Source organism: Triplophysa rosa, linkage group LG4 (genome assembly GCF_024868665.1).
Source record: "Triplophysa rosa linkage group LG4, Trosa_1v2, whole genome shotgun sequence".
NCBI classification, from domain to species: domain Eukaryota; kingdom Metazoa; phylum Chordata; class Actinopteri; order Cypriniformes; family Nemacheilidae; genus Triplophysa; species Triplophysa rosa.
Window position 1 is genome coordinate 4,856,261 of NC_079893.1, and position 22,491 is coordinate 4,878,751.

General features: G+C 34.8%; 2 protein-coding genes across 4 annotated transcripts; both read left to right on the top strand.

Annotated features, from left to right (window-relative positions):
- The first annotated feature begins 2,853 nt into the window (after nt 1–2,853).
- Nucleotides 2,854–6,155, top strand: LOC130553458 (interferon-induced protein 44-like). 3 transcript variants are annotated; one of them, XM_057332431.1, is made up of 6 exons: nt 2,854–2,978; nt 3,574–3,669; nt 3,764–3,797; nt 4,136–4,341; nt 5,251–5,351; nt 5,477–6,151. In XM_057332431.1, exons 2-6 carry the CDS (start codon nt 3,615–3,617, stop codon nt 5,654–5,656), a joined length of 576 nt encoding a protein of 191 aa, XP_057188414.1. In that variant the 5' UTR covers nt 2,854–2,978; nt 3,574–3,614; the 3' UTR covers nt 5,657–6,151. The 3 variants fall into 3 exon arrangements, with proteins under 3 accessions (XP_057188414.1, XP_057188415.1, XP_057188413.1); XM_057332432.1 differs by having other exon boundaries at nt 2,855–2,978; nt 3,601–3,669; nt 5,477–6,152; XM_057332430.1 differs by lacking the exons at nt 2,854–2,978; nt 3,574–3,669; nt 3,764–3,797 and adding exons at nt 4,698–4,838; nt 4,939–5,110 and having other exon boundaries at nt 4,200–4,341; nt 5,477–6,155.
- Nucleotides 6,156–19,699: 13,544 nt separating this feature from the next.
- LOC130552513 (interferon-induced protein 44-like) lies at nt 19,700–21,623 on the top strand. Its single transcript, XM_057330847.1, has 7 exons — nt 19,700–19,754; nt 19,851–19,884; nt 20,226–20,428; nt 20,786–20,928; nt 21,029–21,200; nt 21,341–21,441; nt 21,549–21,623. Exons 1-7 carry the CDS (start codon nt 19,700–19,702, stop codon nt 21,621–21,623), a joined length of 783 nt encoding a protein of 260 aa, XP_057186830.1.
- Nucleotides 21,624–22,491: the final 868 nt, after the last annotated feature.

Consider the following 22,491-nt stretch of genomic DNA (forward strand, 5'->3'; position numbering starts at 1 on the left):
GAAAACAAGACAAATAAACTAAACTCAAAGAACTCGACACAACGTCTTAAACTTAAACAAGACAGGATAAAACTAAAGCAAAAAACACAAGACTCAGTTCTCACACGACACAGGAACACGGGCAACAGCATGAACACATACATAATACAATCCACGAGCACAAGACAAAGAAACAAGAGGGTATTTAAAGGAAACACAAACGAGGGATAACGACATGGGGCAGGTGTGAGACATTAAACACTCAGGGAAGGATAACGAGGTAATGAGAGGAATGGGGCCAATGACAAGACACTGGAGAGAACGTATATTACTGTCAAACGGACAATAATATGTTTCTCTCCACACATAACCAAAGACTTTGCCATGACTCTGCTACAGGACCAAGAAAAACATGACTAAGGAAGCAGAGCCATGACACTCCATGCCCAAGAGGGTTTAGGCAGTGCTGGAAAATAATGGTGACCACACAAAATATTGACACTTTCAGCCCAATTTGGACATTTTCACTTTTGTTGCCAGTGGTTTAGACATTAATGGCTGTGTGTTGAGTTATTTTGAGGGCACAGCAAATTTACACTGTTATACAAGCTGTACACTACTTAACATTGTGGCAAAGTGTCATTTCTTCAGTGTTGTCTTATGAAAAGATATAATAAAATATTTACAAAAAATGTGAGGGGTGTCATCTTGGGAGGATAATACTCCACTGCTATTATTGTTTTGAGTTGTACCGTTACTTGCTTTGTTTTGTATATGGAGAAATCGATAGTGAAAGAACCATGGGCTTTTCCTCAACGACTCTGCGTAATGCTATTGTAACACAGCAAGACCGACTTACCATAGTTATATTTCTTAATCAAACAAGAAAAACAAAACACTGCATTGAACGCACTAGCAGCCATCCTCCCAAGATGGCACAACATTCAACGCGATGTGACGTACAGTAGATTAACAAGCTCTATTAAGGTACAGGACGTGTTGAACAGTGCGAGGCTATTTCTTTATTATTTAGTACTTTTACTGCCTTGTGGGATATTTTTTCACACGTGACAGTTGTAGTCCCAGTTCACTACTGAAGCGAAATAGACAATCGAAAATCGAAACAAGTTTTTGTGAAATAGGCCCTTTTCACATGACGTCTGGCATCTTCCATTCTGCCACAAAGCAGTGTATCGTTACCTCCGCTAGCGCCTCAGAATGGAGTTTACCAAGTCCCTTGCACAGCTTTTATAAAACGGTTATTCCATATGCTTAGCAAGGTTTCATAAAATAAAGTAAATAAAAGCATATTTAGGCTATGTGGTGCGGTCAGCCGTTATATATTGGGGTATTTTATAACGGCTTAGAACTCCGCTCAGCCAATCAGAATCAAGGACCAGAAGTGACCGTTTTATAAAGTTACATAGATGCCTCATTCGACTTGTGAGGAGCATGTGCTCATGTTGCTGAAACCGTTTAAGTGCCGACGCTATGCGGCATCCAAACCTGTCTTTGGTAAACTGCAGTTTTATAGAGAAAATACTCCACAATAGTTTAAAATGATGAACTTGGACATAGTTTATCTTAAAGCATATTTAAAACACCACATAGACATATGAACAAAATTACAAACTTGATTTTCACCACAGGGGGACTTTAACAGACCAAACAGTTTTTTTCGTTGTTTCCTGTGACATAAACATGCCAATAACTGTTGCACACAGTTAAAAGACTCTTTTCCTATATACTTACTGTTTATTTTCATTATATTTTCATATATATATATATATATATATATATATATTGTATTTTGTTATATTGTGAGTGTATGTTCTGACCTGCAGGGTGCATGATTGTGCAAAACAACTAAGTGATATTAGACCAAAGACAACCGAATCACTTTCAGTTTCTGATTCCTGTAAATGCAGGCAATCTTGGAAATACTTCTTGGAGGTCTTCATAGTTTTTTTTTAATACTACAGATAGTTTTTTTTACTAAAGTAAAAAATAATAAATAAATAGTGCAATAGTAAATAGTTATAGGAGTAGGTAAATATTACATTAATAATGCATATAGATTTTAATAGATCAAATTTACAGTGACATTTAATTTCATTGTTTAAAGTTGACAAGACTGTGCTTCAAATGTGGGCACGTTTTACACAACATAAAAATACATACACAAATATTAGTAGTATCAGTAATGTTTAGCATTAGGTAGACATTTTAAACAAATTAAAAACATACCAGTAAAAGCTATAGTTCTGAGTCAATCGTTTCATGACTGATGTAAATGTTCTGGTTCATAAATGTTAAAGTACTAGCCTATATGATAAAAAATGAGCAAATTTTGTTGACAAACTTAGACATCAACAATGATAGCAACCAAAAACAAAATGTAAGTTTATCCTGTTTATTCTCTAAGACTATGAGAAGCATAACATTGCTACAATCTCCCACAACACAAGCATGAACAATTATTGAAGTAAAGTCATTAACAATGATCACCTGATCTCAGTGGATCTCAGTTTTTATTAATAGAATAAATATAGATTTTACAACGTCCAAAAAAATAGAACTCTTTAGAACACTAGAGTCAAGAGCCCAACTAAAGCAAACATTCACCACAGTAATGGTTGTTTGTTCTTTAAAGTTATAAAAGAGTTGTAATAAATGTCTAAGTTACGCATTAACATTCACAAATCAACAAATTTTAGTGTTGACTCAATGGTTGCTTACTGTCAGGGATAGGATGGAGAATGATTTTCTGCAGTCCTTTCTGTATCAGCAGTAATCTGCACTTTGCACAGTTTGGTGCAGCCTATAGAAAGTGAAAGCATCGCAGGAGACTATAAAAGTACAGGACATTGTTTGCTGTCCAGTAAGCCCTTCAGCATCCTCAGTGTGCTGGAGACTGAGATCTGCATCACTTACACAAAAGAAATCAGAAACACCAGACGCCGAAATTACAGCTTGGACAATCTTGTGACTAAACCCAGGTGAGCCAAATGTATTTTATAGCGTTTCAAGATAATTTTAAATGATGTTGACTGGTGATGCTTAAGGAAAAAATAACACCCTGCATGTTTACTTCATAATGGCTTTGTATGAACTATGTGAAGCATGTTGACACCTAAATTATAGTTTGTTTGACTAGTGTGATTTTGTCCGTCTAAAACGGTGGTCTTGGGTGTGGTTCAGCACAGAACAACCCCACAAACATTAAACAATTCTACAAACACCATTACTATACCATCTTCGCCAAACCACTTTGAATTTATCTCATATGTGCATGAGAGATCTTAGTGAGAGTTAACAGCGGTTTATATTTTATTGAAAGTGATGTTTGTTTAAAGTCAACATCATGGTGATACTTACACTTGGGTTTTGGTGCAAAGTCAGTACCAAATTATATTTGGTTTGTGAAATGTTTGCAAATGAAAAATTGAAATAAAATAAAAATGCTGCTTTTATTCCATTTTCACGCTTGCTGAAGTGCCAGAAAAACTTTTCACCTGGGAATATGCTATTAACATTAATTCGGGCAAAAATATGTTTTTAATAATATAAATTCAAAATATGCTTTCTATACAGAGATATTTCTGCTGTTGTATGATTTAGAAGGAAAGAAAGAAATGGGAGCAGCACTGCCAAAGCCTGTACAACCTGCGGCACCAACGTATAACCCAGGTGAGAAGATCCATAAGTAACATGAGCACCATTAATCTTTCTAAAGAGTTTACAGCAGATTAAATTATGTTTTACATGATTGTTCTTCTTCTAGAATTTGACAAACCATGGAGGGACTTTAAATGGGAGTAAGTAATATACTTAAATGCTAAGGTCATTGTTGCCATGCATAATGGTCAAAATATTGGCAGATTTAAAGAACTAATGTAAAGATATTTCAAGCAAATATGTTATTTATTTAAAGTGCTTTCTTTTGGATTGTCCTCTTATTATCACCATTAAATAAACATTGCCATTTTCCTGTTCCCCCCACCCCATACACACTATGAAATGTACTGCAGAAAAAAAATCTGTAATTATTTTTTCAATCTCATGTCATTCAAAACCTGCATGTACCTGTACACCTGACTCTTTCTTCTGTGCAACCCAAAAGAAGACTCAATAATTGTGTCTCTTGTCCTGACAGTCAGAAATCAGAACTGAAAAAGCATCTAGAAGAATTCAGTCTGAGTAATCCAGATGTGAAGCACATCAGGATTCTGGTTGCTGGACCAATAGGAGCAGGAAAGTCCAGCTTCATCAACTCTGTCAATAACGTCTTTCAAGGACTGATCACCTCTGAAGCACCAGCTAATTCATCTTCTAGCCATGGTGAAAGTTTCACAACAACAGGTATTTCTCTAATATCTATTTGTTGCATTGCATATAGCTACTTTAAAACTAAGCAAATGTAATGTAAAATCTTAGTATGTTCAATCATGCATGTGAACTTTTCTGAACAACCTAGACATGTGCAGTTGACCCAGACTGGATTATTATGAGAATTTTGGTTATTGTGTAAAAATCTCTAAACTTTTAGACAAATGTAATCCTTTCCTAATTATTTTAATGTATTTGCTGTATAGCTGAACTGAACTGGTAGCAATGTCAATGTTATGGATACATATACAGTACTGATAATATGTATTGTTTGAATGCTCTATCGGTTTCTTAATGCTTATTCGTGTGCTTTTGTTCTTGGTTTATAGCTTAAAGGACATTACATCAGTCGTGGAAAAATCCCGTTAGTCTTTGTTGATATAATGGGTTTAGAACCTGAAGCATTGGCCGGGTCACAACCAGAGGACATCATCAAGGCTGTATATGGCCACGTGAAGGACGGATATAAAGTAATTAACCAAAGGAATTAGACATTTTATCATGACCCGATTTGTATTCATGCAATACGGCTGAAGTTTGACACGCTTTGTCTTTATTTTCCAAATTTAGTTTGATAAGTCAAAGCCACTCTCTCATAAGGATCAACAATATACCAGTGACCCCAGTCTCTCTGACCAGGCTTTCTGTCTGGTTTACGTCTTACCTGCTAATACAGTTAGCATGACAGATGACAAACTTTTTGACAAGTTGAAGATCATCCGTCAAAGAATCAGTGAAAAGGGTACAACTGAACTGGCACTGGTTGTCAATTTAACTGGTTCCAGCTGGGCTGAATGTCTTTGTTTATTGTTTTTATTACTTAAGATTCCAGAAATGTACATATTATATGGTGTTATAAACTGTCTCTGTGACTCATTGTAGCGATTCCTCAAGTGATTGTCATGACTAAAGTGGATGAAGCATGTCCCCTGGTGAACAAAGATCTAAAGAAGATCTACTATAGCAAGAAGATCAAAGAAAAGGTAAATCATCTATCTATATTTTAAATCTATCAATCTTCTATATTCATTTCTAAGATTAAGACTATTGATTATTTCTAATTATCTGTATTAATGATTTGATTTCTGGATTTATGTTCTGTTTCTAGATGCAGATATGCCATGACAAATTGGGTGTGCTGATGTGCAACATCTTCCCAGTGAAGAACTATCATGAAGAGATTGACACTAATGATAAAGTTGATGTTCTGATTCTGAAAGCTCTGGATCAGATCGTTCGGCTTGCTGATGATAGATTGTTTAATAGCAGTGGCACACTGTTAAACTGACTCTACAAGTCATTTCTATACACAAATCTATAGTATAATGCAATGTAAGTCACTTTGGATAAAAGCGTCTGCCAAATGCATTAAAAAAAAAAGAAAATTCAACTTGTGTTAAATCTTGACTAGTGATGAACTGCTATAACTCATGAAATTAAAATTGCTTAAATTATTTTTGAGTTAATGTAAACATGTGTTGCCATTTTTTGCGCTGAAGATATTGACAGAAAAGTCACAAAGTACAATAAAACATTATTAAAAATATAAAAAATAAAACAGCAGCTGTTTATTTTACTGCTCACTGGATTGGTTATTGCAACACTATAAGGTCATTTCTTTTAATGAATAAATTGTCGGAGCTTGTGGCCGTATGGACAGTGCTCTAGAGTGCACTTCGGGCAACCTGTGTTTAAATCCTGCTCTTGGTCCTGTCCCGATCCTGCTACCCATCGCAGCCTCGGGTGACTTATACAGATGTAATCATTGTGAAATCATCTAAATAAATGCTCTTGACAGTGCTATGCCTGTTATAGGTGCTAACAGAATGTGTTTTCTTGACCACTGAACCACTTAAAGCAGCTTCTTATTTGTATTACAAATTGACAGCCGTCATAAAAAAGCAAACTACTTCACCTTAACTGGGTTAAACACCGGTGCATTCCAAACGGGATATATCGCCCTCCAAAAGCACCATATTGAAGGGTCCTTCCACACCAAAGTGCTCATAACTGGCTACTTCAAAAGGCCCTTCAGAATGATACCTTTCACACCCCCATGATACTTTGCGTGGCAATAGCACCCAATATGGACACAGAATGATGATGCAGAAAGAAACAGTTGTTTGGTCTCCTACACCCTTCAAAGCTCTCAATCCAACAGAAATAAGAGAATAAATCCTTTTCATAAAAAAATATGAATGAGCCTTTTGGAATAGAAGCCGTGTAATGATTTACATGCAGTCAGTGGTTATCACTATACGCTGTCAGGGTTCATTAGGGTTAGAAAGCACAGGATTTATGAGGACTATGACAATTACATCAGTGTTTAGGTAGAATTGAATTGTCTGTACCATTATCTAGTCATTAGTTGTAACTTATGAAAACAAGTGAAAATGTACCTTAAATGTAAAATGTTGCCATCACTTGTTGATCACATTGTTTTTGGGTAGGGTAGTGGAATACATTTTTAGTCATATTTTGAATTTTCTTTGTACCCTATTCTAACCACTTTAACATTTGCTGGTTGTACGATCTGTGTAAGCGAGATCAGAATCAGTACATCAATGTCATTTTGTGTGTCAATGTCCTCATGGTAATTCTTCACAGGGAAGATGTTGCTCATTGGGACGCTCAGTGCAACACTGCATTCCTCCATCTTTAAAATAAACAAACACACATAATACATTTAGATTTCTTTCAGACCAATCGCAATGCTGTGTGAGCTTTCAATTATGGAATGTAAGAAATGTATATAAGTTTAATGTCAGAATTGTCTGACATAATTACCTTCTCTTTGATCTTCTTGCTAGTGTAGATTTTCTTTATAGTCACCATGAAACAGAAGTTGCGATTGACTTCTTTTCCATATCGTGACATACTGTATATCCGAGTGAAACGACTTCTGAAATGAGAAAAAAATGTAGGGCGGGCTTTATTTTGCCCTTCCCTTTTTGATTGGTTTGTTGTAAGTCGGGCCTGCTGTTTGTGTTTAGACTTCCAGTGAGCCACTATAGCTAATGGCAGTCGTATTGCGAGTGAGACACGTGTGATGTTTTGACTGGCTAGTTAATATTTATTACGGAACCCAAAGGTTCAAGCTTAATGTGTGCAGGTAGAGGTTGCCATAATAGCAGTACAAACACAAAAAAATGTCTACAAAACATTTGTTTTTACCTTGATCCACGCACCAGAGCTGGATCCATTATTCATTATTTTAGCCTACTGAATGCCCTTTCTCCTGGACAATTTACCTTTCTTCTTGACTACAATACCCAGTCAACACGTTGATGTCACAATGATGTCACCATCAGCTTTCAGAATACTCACGATGAGGTCAAAATGTAATCTCACAGCAAACTCACGGTATGCTCAAACGGTGATCTTACTAGTGTACTGTGAGCTTAGAGGTTTAGATGTGGCTGGTTTGTCATTGGAAGTCACCATTATGTTGATCAGAGTTTGCTTTAGTTGAGCTCTTGACTCTACAGTGTTTGACTTCTGTAACTGTGTGTTTACTGTATAGAGCCCATTTCTTATATTGAGTAATGCCAAAGGAGTATTTGATGATAGCATAATCATGGGTAAATGTTAATGAGAACAGTGTTGTGCTGTCAAATGTGTGATAGTAGAAAGTGAGATTCAGCTGTTTTGAGACAATCAGATATTATAAAGGTCTTCTAAATGCATTATGCACATAAACATTGCAACAATTTATAATTAAGACACAAACACATCAAGACTCAGTGTATGAACCTCAACAATGGTAAGAATAAACTGAGAAGCTTCATGCTGCAATGCATGCTGGGAGTCATAATAACTATGATGTTACCCAGCATGCATTGCAGCGTGACGTTTTCATTCTGCTGATTGTCACTGTTGTTGAGTTTAATATGCTGATTCTTGATGTCTGTGTGTTTCCCAACACTCTCTTAAGACTTTTTAGCATATAATCGTTAAAGAAATTCCTCCAAACGTCCCTAAAAAAATTTTTAAAAAACATTTAAACTCTTTTACAATGCACCTTGCAAGTGGTCAGTTGCTTCTATTGCGAGTCTGAAGGTTTACTTGCAGAAATACATCTGACGCCATAGAAAAAACTTTAGAAAAGTTTTAAGGTGGTTGGCCTGAATTCTTTCAGTTTTTGCACAGAGAAAGCAACGATTTTCATCAACATCATACGGAGGGTCAAACAAAAATGCTGGTTGGGAAACCGTCCCCTACAGGATTGATATCAGGACGGGACGTTTAAGGTAACAAACACATTTGCACTTCATACACATTGATACATAATCAACCTAAAATGTGCTATTTGTTATTTTGATTAGATTATTACCAATTAATGACATGCATTACAGTTACGATGTGCGTGTGATGAATGAATCCTTCAGGGGCTGATGGGATACTGTAGCTCACAGTGGTATTTTTCTTAGTGGTATTTTTGGACTATTTCCCTGTAATACGGAAAAAAAAAACATTTTTATAGTATTATAATTAGAATCTAATTAGATCCATCGAGTAAGCTTAAAAGTAAAACATGTGGGTGCGTTCCATTAATGAGTAGAAAATTGAAAAACGTACAAAATTGGGTTCAATATATATACAGTATATGCAATACACTATTTCTTAGTTTTAGATGATGACGTCATGATACAGTATAACAAAAAGTAGTATTAGAAAATACTGCTTTCTAAACTAGTCAACAGACCAAGTCAATAAACACCTACTTGATGATCTCGTTATGCCCGTTCTTAGCCACCAGGTGGAGTGGACTGATGCCATTGGGATCAGAGGGTTTGGGGTCTAACATAGCAGCACACATGTTACTGCTCAAAAGCAACTGGACCACCTGTAGAACACACACTAATGTTATACTGACATCTTGTGAATGACCATGTCTTTTATGTTACTGTCAGATTATGTCTGTGTTGAACAGGGAAAAGGTCCTGTTTATGTTGGCCTCAAACCAAAAACCTGCAAAACATGGTGTCAATATGCTAAGCCCTCTCCCACTGTATTAAATTTGAGCAGAGTTTTATTTGCATTCATAGCCATCGAGCTCTAAATTTGGTCATGACAACAGGGGGAACACAATCTGACAGTTGAGACTGTTATCGTCAGATACCGTTTTCCATATGTGAGAAAGTTTATACAGGTATGTCTATAAAAACTCTTATTGACAATTAAAAAAGGTTTCACATAATACTATATATAAGTATTTGGAATTTGGCCGAATGCCAAAGTACATTTCCCTCCTGACCTTCAACATGTACATATATGAGTCATTAATCCATATAAGGAAGCGCCTGCTCGGATCAGGGACCATACTGCAGTAAAGCAAATACTCACTTTATTGTATTTTGTTGTATCGTGAGTTCTTGTTATGAACTTTGCACAACCATTCAGAGAGCATGATTGGGCAAAGCAAGTTATATACAGCAAGATATAATAGAGATATAACAGATGCTATTTAATTAAGATTTGTTTTGTTAGATGTTTGTGACTTATTTTTTCTTATTATTACATTTTTATGTTTGCTAAATCACATAAGCACATTGGGCGTCTTCATGTTTGGACCGGTTTTGCTCTGTTACTCAAAGCAACAACAGAGGTAGTATTCATTATACGTGATGAGTTTCTGTACACGCGCTAACTGGAAGTGCTCCTTGTTTAACCTTTGTTTTCACATGTCTTTAACAGAAAGTAATGTGTTGCCCTGAGAACGGACTTTGCGTCCTTCTTGAGAAGTGTAACACAACCATTGAATCAATGTTAAAAACTGCTGATTTGTCAATGTTACATTTTAACGACTGGTTTTGTTTATTATTAATGTTTCGTGCATTCAATTCAATTTATTTCCATGTGAATACTGAAATTAAAACACCGCAATAAAACTAGTTCTACCTGTGTACAAAGGTCTATACATTGATGTCTATACCAGAGGTTCAAAAGACGTCATGCTTTTGCTTGGGGGGTTACTTCTTTTATGCAGATAGAAAGCTGGCAGCATGAACAACAAACACACAGAACGGCTCCTGGCTCATTCACCGGTGAGAAAGTATTACAGTACAAAGTAAATAACAACGATACATTTGTATAAAAATATCTCCACTTTACTTAGTGAGCCTTTTAACAAAAAATGTTTCTGGAAGGATCTGCTTTAAACACTAATTACACAATTGCTTTAAAGACGCTCTTAGGGAAGTAGAAGCATCACCATCATGTTTGGAAACATCTAGAAAAGCATTGAAAAGATGCCTGTTTCTCACAGAGTATAGTAAAAAAAGTGATCAAAACATATTAGAAAAATCAAACATAACAGCTATTTATGATTAAAACATGATGTTCTGATGTTTGTTATTCCCATATAACAACTAATAAAACTAATAAAACACAACACTCATCCTGTAATGTGAAATACTTTGACTAGTACTACTCATTGTACTGTATGTTTAACAACTGTATGTAAACAGGAAAATTGTTGTACCTCCTGATGTAATCGATGTTACTGAACGCATTTAAGGATGTATTCATACAGTATAGTACTACATCCATGCAGCACAAATTCCTTTTTTTTTTTTTTTTCAAATTAAGTTTATATGAAATGTCAAAACTGTGTGGCAATTTTTTTATATCAGTTATGTATGATTCACACTTTTGCACATACACAAGGTTGACCCTGAATAAGAGTTTTACAAAACCAGGGCAAAAGATGGGCTATCAGACCTTTGACACTTAATCTGCTGACAAGTTTGTAATACTCAAGAATGTTTAGAAAGTTCGAATTAATTGTGTTGGGTGAAATGTGTGGTTATGATAACATGTTTTAAGACTATAAAGTTAATGAAATGTTAAATGTTGTTGAAAAACATTTTTTGATGTTCAAAGGTGTTTTAAGAGTAGAAACGGAGATATTTTTATTCCGTTTTGAAAAAAAGTGTTATTACTTCGTAATTCATAAAGGGATTGTTTTAATGTTTTTATTACATGGTACAAAAAATGAATGTGCTGATTTGGAAAAAATAGGCTTAATATTTGTTGATTCTTGCTATTTAAAAAAACTTAAGTGTATGAAATGTTAACTGTTTTTAAAATTTCTCAATATGCATCCTGTGATGACACATTGTGATACAAGTGTCACGAACGAGGGTGGGACACAAGGATACAAGGACAGAGGACCCAGGCGCAGACAGCAGGTAAGACGTTAACACAAGATCATTTATTAAAGGGATACCAATAATAAAGGGAACCAAATCAAGAGGGGAACAGGTGCAGGGCATGAAACAATAAACGAGCAATAATGAGGAGAGGGCGGGAACAGAGACGAGACCGGAGAGAGTGTATGGAAAGCCATAAGGACAAAAAATACCTCTCTCCACATGAAACACGTGTGTCATGAGGCTCAAAAAGCATGACAAGAGAAGGCAGAATGATGACAACAAGTGCTTAATATTGATGTAAAAAATGTGAGATTGGAATAGATTTGAATGTTTAATAAATGTGATAGAACAACATTCTGGCCTTTTCAATGTGCCGTGTGGAGCAAAATTGCCATCACAAGATGCAAAAGACTTGTCAATGTGGCAGTACCCTTAAAAGGACAAATGTACACCTTTTTAAAAGGTACATTATGGTACCAAAGCAGTAAAAGGCACAATTTAGTCACCAAAGGTACATATTTGTCTTTGAAAGGTACATACTATAAGGGTACTGAAATGTACCCATGTGAAAGGGTACAATGGGTGTACCTTTGAGGGTACTGCCCCAGTGACAAGCCATTGTACCCCTAAAGGTACAAGTTTTGCACATTTTTTCTGACAGTGTATAGGCTAAATATGCGATCATACAGTGTTTGTAATTTGTATGGTTTGGTTACTATTGTAAATGTTTGTGCTGTCTACGAAGAAATAATTGCTGTAAAATCTGTTTTAGACTTTTATTCTTGTTTGACAGTCCTAGAAAGCTCTGACACACACAAATCGATGTTTTGTTTTAGACTATACGGGGCGGTTTCCCATACAGCGTTTAGACTAGTCCTAGATTAAAATAAATGTTAGAGCTGTCTAAACTGAAAACAGCTTGCACTGACATATCTTAAAATTCATCAGTGTCATGTTTTGTCTCAAAATGCACATCAGTAATGTTTTTTGTAAGGCATGATTGTAAAAACTGCTTAAATGTCCTAATTTAACTAAGGCCTAGTCTTGGCTTAAGCAAATCCTTGTCCGGGAAACCGCCCCTATTTGTTGCTATATACCTTTTGAGCATAGTATGCTTTGTTTGTAAGTGTAGTATTTGTGTATAGTATACTTTGGCATATACTTGGCAACCTTCCCAAGCCCAAGCACCACTCTTCTGAACAATGGTACAAAACTAAAAAATATAACTTTCTTTTTTGAGTTCTTCAACATCTCCAAAATGAATGAGCATAAAACACTATGGCAATTGCAATGGTTTCTTTTGTTTTATAGCTAAATACAGAACTGAATAAAAAATGTAAATAAATGTACAAGAAAACAAAAGTAAATGATTACAGTGACTTTATTTGTAAATGAAGCTTTGTGCATTAAAGTTCAGCATCAAGGTAAATCAAAGGTGAAGAAACGTGTTTTTATTGGTGCAAAGTCATCCATACCTTGCTCATGACAAAATCTTATGATAACATAAGTTATCTTAAACTAGATAACTTTAACATGAACATTTAACATAACATTAACATTAAATAATAAAAGGAGAAAACAACTTAAGAGTTTATTCATTAACAATACATTATATCTTGAAGATAAATAAATATGTTGGCAGTCAACGGCCCTCTTGATACGTTTAAATATACTGTATAAAAACCATGACAAACATGTGGTACAATAATGACAAATCATACTTCCTCCAAAGTGTACAATTATAACAAGTACACACTTTTAATAATACACTTTTTGAACAATATTCTAAGATCTTATATGGTCATGCTGACCTAATGTTTAGTCCTACTAGTTATGTGATCTTTTGTATTTCAATGCATCTTTTGCTGTTAAATCAAATGTTACATCAAAGCTCGTGTTGTAATCAGAAGGTTCTAGTAATCAGTAACTGATAATCTATATCAGTTATAGTAAATAGCAGTGCACTCAGTAAAACGTCCTTGATCAAACAAAAGTGAAATAAAGATTAAAAATGTTTTTACAGATATTTTATTGCCTTACAAAAAACAGCCTTCTCTTTGGAGCAAGGAATGAGAAAGTATTAGACATTTACATTTTATTTAATTCATTTTCAATTGTTTGAGCAAATCACAAACATCACATTAATTTACTACAAAATATTGAATCAAAACACTTTACCATGTATGTCAGTGTAATGAGAGAAAATCAGAATGCATAACACACAATAATATATCCAGCAAACATGAGACCTTTTTTTGTCTGTGCACATGCAAGATGTGGGACTCACAAACACACGCTAGCTATTCACTATTATATACAGTAAGTTGCCATTATAACGTAATTTGTGTCTTTGGGCTGCGCTTACCTTTTGCACATTACCGCCCCCTACAGTTCATCATGTGGGCTCTCAACAGAACAGAATACAATAGACTGAATAAACCAGTTAACCCGAAGTCTAGCTGAGGCTGATGGAGGGCTCGGATCAATGCCAGACATGTTTTAATGTTGATTTAGTGAATGAGTTAAATCCACTAAATCAACTTATATGTTAAACTAAAAAGAGAAGCATGTGATTCTGCAGGTGATGTTTAATGATGTGTCTGCTAGCATTTTTAGTTTCAGGTTAAGCTTCAGTAGATTCAGAATAAACAAGGGTAAGAGGGATGAAGATTCGACTTAAAAATAAAAATAAACTATAAAACTATAAAAATAACAAAAAGTCCGCACAATTAATATTGAGCCCTAAGAATGGGTGTTTATTGTTTTGTCCGGCCCCATTTTGTGTCATATCTATAGGGTTGGGAATCGAAAATCAATTCCAATTTGGAATCGGAATCGAAAGGCTAGGAATCGGATCGGAATCGAAAGGAATGGGAATCGGATACTTGAAATTAAAATTTGAATTCCTCTTATCAATTCCTGTGTGCATATTTTCAGAAAAGTACATGCGTTGCATGATCTGCTTATATCTCAATAAAAGCCCTTATGAAAATTATCGATATTTTTTACTATAGTAAGCGTAGTTTAGCTATAGAATTTGTATTAAAGCACAGGAATCACAAACTAACCATAGTTGCATTATAGTAACTGCAGTTTAACCATGATGTAGTTCAACTATACAAATTGTAATAAATCAGAAAAGGTGTGTTTCTATGTGTAAATATGCACAAAACTCTGCTCATAAATATATATATATATATATTTAGCAAACAAGTCTATAAGCAGGCTAAATGACCATACAGGTTGATATCTAAATGTTTTACTTCAACTGTGGAATAGAAACTGGGAATCGATAAGAATCGATATCGATAAGCAGAATCAGAATTGGAATCGGAATCGATAAAATTGAAATGATTCCCAACCCTAGTTATATCTCAAAAACTGCTTTCATTGGTGTTCAAATAAAACCTTTTATATTATAGCTTGTGTCTTTTTGTGTCTGATTTGTGTAGTTGGAATGTCAAGTACCACAATGTTTTTAGGAAGGTTACTGCTGAACTAAAACAAACACTGATCACAATAATAGTGATTTGTTTGAAATTTCATCTTTTTTTATATTTGCAGGTGCAAACGCGATATTGATTCAATGCCATTAGCATTGACAATCAACCATTTTTAAGATTGATTTAATGGAGAAAGATTTCTTCAGTCCTTTCTGCACCAGATTTAACCTGCAGTTTACACATTATTTGCACATCATATAGAAAGTGAAAGTATTACAGTAGAGCCGGGCTATTCGATTGGCAGCCCACGGGCCAAAGCCGGCCCTCAATGTAATTTGTTCCGGTCCTTCAAGTAGCACAGTGTGAGAATTTTTTTTTAAATTTAGTTCAGTCAGGAACAGACTGGCTCGGACGTTTCTGGAACGTTAGCAAAAATGACTAGATTCATTAATCAAATGACCAGTGTCCAGGTTCTCTGAAGACCAGTACATCACGTCGCTACAACGTTCTCCATGGGATTAATTCACGACGTTATTTGAGGACGTGGCCAGTATGTTTCTGGAACGTAAGCAAAAATTCAAAAAATTGGAGGATTGCCAAGACTAGGGTTGGGAATCGTTTCAATTTTATCGATTCCGATTCCAATTGTGATTTTGCTTATCGATTTCGATTCTTATCGATTCCCAGTTTCGATACCACAGTTGAAGTAAAACATTTAGATATCAACCTGTATGGTCATTTAGCCTGCTTATTGACTTGTTTGCAATATATATATATATATATTTATGAGCAGCGTTTTGTGTATATTTACACATAGAAACACACCTTTTCTGATTTATTACAATTTGTATTATCATAGTTGAACTACATCATGGTTAAACTGCAGTTACTATAATGCAACTATGGTTAATTTGTGATTCCTGTGCTTTAATGCAAATTCTATAGCTAAACTGCTTACTATAGTAAAAAAATATCGAGAATTTTCATAAGGGATTTTATTGAGATATCAGCAGATCATGCAACGCATGTACTTTTCTGAAAATATGCACACAGGAATTGATAAGAGGAATTCAAATGTTAATCTCAAGTATCCGATTCCTATTCCTTTCGATTCCGATCCGATTCCTAGCCTTTCGATTCCGATTCCAAATTGGAATTGATTTTTGATTCCCAACCCTAGCCAAGACGTCCTCAGAACATGGTCAACAAAGTATACGAATTAGCCACCTTGGAAAATAGTTAAGACTTCCCATGAGATCAGGTTGGTTTGATTGCATTTTGATGTCCAGAAAGATTTGTGACAACATGAAGCAAATAAAAACTTAAACTGCAGAGTTCAGTTTTTATTTGAACCCTGTTTTCACAAGTCTTTCTAGACATGAAAATGCAAGCAAACTCCCTGATCTTATAATGTTCTTTCAGGATTAGCAGCACAGCATTCAATCTAGATGAGATCAAGATTCAGGATGATTTCAATAACCTTTTTTCGTTTTTCGCATAGTGTTTATTGCATGCTGGTTTTGGACATACTGTACTATTCATGACTCATACTCATTTTTGCCTACTATATAGTATGAAAGTTGGCGACTTCGGACACTATTTTAAGGATTTTAAAATCTTTTGCAGACAGATTTTATTCTACATCAATAAGATAATTAGATTTGTTATGTTTCAGAGCTGTTTGTCTGAATTCTAACAATTGATTTGTGGTAAAAGATGGCATGAAATTATGGATTGATTTACAGGAACAACTGATGATAATTATGGTAAAGCGACAGTTTTCCAACAGTAATTTTGTTTTTAAGTCCCACTGCATTCGAAAATTTTAGCAGTTGAAACTCATCTTTAAAACTTTTTTCCTGTGATAATTTCTTCATGCCTTAAAATTACTTGAATGTAACTCTACACCCTAGTACATGTAGTAGTGGAATAATGAATATGCAAATGAATCTCCGCCTACTTTCAATCGCGTGACCTCAGATCATTGATTATAGTTACATAGATGCCTCATTCGACTTGTGAGGAGCATGTGCTCATGTTGCTGAAACCATTTAAGTGCCGACGCTATGCTGCATCCAAACCTGTCTTTGGTAAACTGCAGTTTTATAGAGAAAATACTCCACAATAGTTTAAAATGATGAACTTGGACATAGTTTATCTTAAAGCATATTTAAAACACCACATAGACATATGAACAAAATTACAAACTTGATTTTCACCACAGGGGGACTTTAACAGACCAAACAGTTTTTTTTATTGTTTCCTGTCACGTAAACATGCCAATAGCTGTTGCACACAGTTAAAAGACTCTTTTCCTATATACTTACTGTTTATTTTCATTATATTTTCATATATATATTGTATTTTTTTATATTGTGAGTGTATGTTCTGACCTGCAGGGTGCATGATTGTGCAAAACAACTAAGTTATATTAGACCAAAGACAACCGAATCACTTTCCGTTTCTGATTCCTGTAAATGCAGGCAATCTTGGAAATACTTCTTGGAGGTCTTCATAGTTTTTTTTTAATACTACAGATAGTTTTTTTTACTAAAGTAAAAAATAATAAATAAATAGTGCAATAGTAAATAGTTATAGGAGTAGGTAAATATGACATTAATAATGCATATAGATTTCAACAGATCAAATTTACAGTGACATTTAATTTCATTGTTTAAAGTTGACAAGACTGTGCTTCAAATGTGGGCACGTTTTACACAACATAAAAATACATACACAAATATTAGTAGTATCAGTAATGTTTAGCATTAGGAAGACATTTTAAACAAATTAAAAACATACCAGTAAAAGCTATAGTTCTGAGTCAATCGTTTCATGACTGATGTAAATGTTCTGGTTCATAAATGTTAAAGTACTAGCCTATATGATAAAAAATGAGCAAATTTTGTTGACAAACTTAGACATCAACAATGATAGCAACCAAAAACAAAATGTAAGTTTATCCTGTTTATTCTCTAAGACTATGAGAAGCATAACATTGCTACAATCTCCCACAACACAAGCATGAACAATTATTGAAGTAAAGTCATTAACAATGATCACCTGATCTCAGTGGATCTCAGTTTTTATTAACAGAATAAATATAGATTTTACAACGTCCAAAAAAATCTGTTTTAAGAACACTAGAGTCAAGAGCTCAACTAAAGCAAACATTCACCACAGTAATGGTTTGTTGAAATTTCAATATTTTCTCAACATTATTTACAGATTCAATGCCATTAACATTCACAAATCAACAAATTTTAGTGTTGACTCAATGGTTGCTTACTATCAGGGATAGGATGGAGAAGGATTTTCCAGCAGTAATCTGCAGTTTGTGCAGTTTGGTGCAGCCTACAGAAAGTGAAAGCATCACAGGAGAGTACCCTATAAAAGTACAGGTCATTGTTTGCAGTCCAGTAAGCCCTTAAGCATCCTCAGTGTGCTGGAGACTGAGATCTGCATCACTTACACAAAAGAAATCAGAAACACCAGACGCCCAAATAACAGCTTGGACAATCTTGTGACTAAACCCAGGTGAGCCAAATGTATTTTATAGCATTTCAAGATTATTTTAAATGATGTTGACTGGTGATGCTTAAGGAAAAAATAACACCCTGCATTTTTACTTCATAATCTGTATGGCTTTGTATGAACCATGTGAAGCATGTTGACACCTAAAGTATAGTTCGTTTGACTAGTGTGATCTTGTCCGTCTAAAACAGTGGTCTTGGTTCAGCACAGAACAAGCCCACAAACATTAAACAATTCTACAAACACCATTACTATACCATCTTCGCCAAACCATTTTGAATTAATCGCATATGTGCATGAGAGATCTTAATGAGACTTAACAGAGGTTTATATTTTATTGAAAATTATGTTTGTTTAATTAACCCGTTAACTGTCACTGTTCCACTATTGAAACACCTAGGTTTACTTCAATTTTCACAACTAAATCTTATCTAATCATGACAAACTATATATCATTGGAAAGGTCTAAGACTCTAGAATACATATTTGACCAGTGTTTTACAAAAATAAATTATGTAGGAGTAGTAATTTATTCATTTATAACAAGAGTGAGCATGAACACTATTAAATGCTGCTAAATGTCACCGTTTCAGTGGAACACTGAAGTTATGCAATATAATTCCATTTTAATCCTGACAAACTATATATCATTGGAAAGCTCTAAGCATGTAGATTTTATATTTCAGAATTGTTTTGCAATAGAAATCACTTAGTAAAAGCTTGAGTAAAAAAATTCTCAAATGTCACTGGGCACGGGTACCATTATAAAAATTACATATTCATAATCATATTTTATTGTAAATTAAAAAATAAATCTAAAAAACTTCTATTTCATTGGAAAGCTCCAAGAATGTCCTTATAAATAATGATGAAATTTATTAATTTGTAATTTGTATGCAGTAAACCATTGGAGCCTATATGCCACCTAGTGGCAGTTGTTGGTGTTACGATTCAAATTATCCCAGAAACCACATTTTTTGTGATATCAGCTTGAAATTTGACACAAAACTTTGTCTTTAAAAGTTTGTCTTTAATTTTCTGGTGTTTTTTTGCTCTCCTACTTGTAAGTCGCTTTGGATAAAAGCGTCTGCCAAATGAATAAATGTACATGTAAATTGATTAAGCAAAAATACGTTTTTAATAATATAAATTCAAAAGCTATTTCTGCTGTTGTATGATTTAGAAGGAAAAAAAGAAATGGGAGCAGCAGAGTCCAAGCCTGTACAACCTGTGGCACCAACGTGTGACCCAGGTGAGAAGATCCATAAGTATAACATGAGCGCCATTAATCTGTCTAAAGAGCTTACAGCAGATTAAATTATGTTTTACATGATTGTTCTTCTTCTAGAATTTGACAAACCATGGAGGGACTTTAAATGGGAGTAAGTAATATACTTAAATGCTTAGGTCATTGTTTCCATGCATAATGGTTAAAATATTGGCAGATTTAAAGAACTAATGTAAAGATATTTCAAGCAAATATGTTATTTATTTAAAGTGCTTTCTTTTGGATTGTCCTCTTATTATCACCATTAAATAAACATTGCCATTTTCCTGTTCCCCCCACCCCATACAAACTATGAAATGTACTGCAGAAAAAAAAATCTGTAATTATTTTTTCAATCTCATGTCATTCAAAACCTGCATGTACCTGTATACCTGACTCTTTCTTCCGTGCAACCCAAAAGAAGACTCAATAATTGTGTCTCTTGTCCTGACACAGTCAGAAATCAGAACTGAAAAAGCATCTAGAAGAATTCAGTCTGAGTAATCCAGATGTGAAGCACATCAAGATTCTGGTTGCTGGACCAATAGGAGCAGGAAAGTCCAGCTTCATCAACTCTGTCAATAACGTCTTTCAAGGACGGATCACCTCTGACGCACCAGCTAGTTCATCTTCTAGCCATGGTGAAAGTTTCACAACAACAGGTATTTCTCTAATATCTATTTGTTGCATTGCATATAGCTACTTTAAAACTAAGCAAATGTAATGTAAAATCTTAGTATGTTCAATCATGCATGTGAACTTTTCTGAACAACCTAGACATGTGCAGTTGACCCAGACTGGATTATTATGAGAATTTTGGTTATTGTGTAAAAATCTCTAAACTTTTAGACAAATGTAATCCTTTCCTAATTATTTTAATGTATTTGCTGTATAGCTGAACTGAACTGGTAGCAATGTCAATGTTATGGATTCATATACAGTACTGATAATATGTATTGTTTGAATGCTCTATCGGTTTCTTAATGCTTATTCGTGTGCTTTTGTTCTTGGTTTATAGCTTAAAGGACATTACATCAGTCGTGGAAAAATCCCGTTAGTCTTTGTTGATATAATGGGTTTAGAACCTGAAGCATTGGCCGGGTCACAACCAGAGGACATCATCAAGGCTGTATATGGCCACGTGAAGGACGGATATAAAGTAATTAACCAAAGGAATTAGACATTTTATCATGACCCGATTTGTATTCATGCAATACGGCTGAAGTTTTACACGCTTTGTCTTTATTTTCCAAATTTAGTTTGATAAGTCAAAGCCACTCTCTCATAAGGATCAACAATATACCAGTGACCCCAGTCTCTCTGACCAGGCTTTCTGTCTGGTTTACGTCTTACCTGCTAATACAGTTAGCATGACAGATGACAAACTTTTTGACAAGTTGAAGATCATCCGTCATAGAATCAGTGAAAAGGGTACAACTGAACTGGCACTGGTTGTCAATTTAACTGGTTCCAGCTGGGCTGAATGTCTTTGTTTATTGTTTTTATTACTTAAGATTCCAGAAATGTGCATATTATATGGTGTTATAAACTGTCTCTGTGACTCATTGTAGCGATTCCTCAAGTGATTGTCATGACTAAAGTGGATGAAGCATGTCCCCTGGTGAACAAAGATCTAAAGAAGATCTACTATAGCAAGAAGATCAAAGAAAAGGTAAATCATCTATCTATATTTTAAATCTATCAATCTATATTATTATGTATTAATAATTATCTGTATTAATTATTTGATTTCTGGATTTATGCTCTGTTTCGCTCTAGATGCAGATGTGCCATGACAAAAACAGCAGCTGTTTATTTTACTGCTCCCTGAAATGGTTACTTGCAACACTATAAGGTAATTTATTTTAATTAATAAATTGTCGGAGCTTGTGGCCATATAGACAGTGCTTCAGACTTTGCTTCGGGCAACCTGTGTTTAAATCCTGCTCTTGGTCCTGTCCCAATCCTGCTACCCTCTCTCCTCCCCATCGCAGCCTCAGGTGACTTATACAGATGTAATCATTGTGAAACCACCTAAATATATGCTTTTGTATATACGGAAATAAGAGAATAAATCCTTTTCATAAAAAATTATGAATGAGCCTTTTAGAATAGAAGCCGTGTAATGATTTACATGCAGTCAGTGGTTATCACTATTGTCAGGGTTCATTACCCAGATAGCAATCATCTGGCCCACATATGGCATGGAATGATGGCACTTGGGTGGTCCACTGCTGTTTGCCAGGTTTGGGCCACAAACAAGCCAAAGCAATGACAAATAAAGCAGAACTGACCCAAATTTAAACAACAGTTCATTTCAATTCTGGCCCAGATTGATCCCAAAACCAACACCTTTCTGTGCTCCTGTTTGACAGAATTTGTATTGAGTTTCATTATTATTATAGTGATGATTGAGTCATTAGTGATGAACATCTGCTGTTAACAAACAGAATCACTGCAGAAAAGATCAACAAAAACTACAAAAAAAATGTACTCAGAGAAACACAACAACTACAATCTGAAACACAACCCAGCTAACAAAAGTTTGTTATAAGAACGTTCCTTGGAGGTTTTTCACGTTTTAAAATATTCAAAATGTCAGTTTTTTATGTTTTAAGAACGTTCCCAGCTGACAAAAGTCACCATCATGGTGATCAGTGTTTCCTTGAGTTGGGCTCTTGACCCTTGACATTTACTCTTCAGATTCGTTGTAGCTATGTAC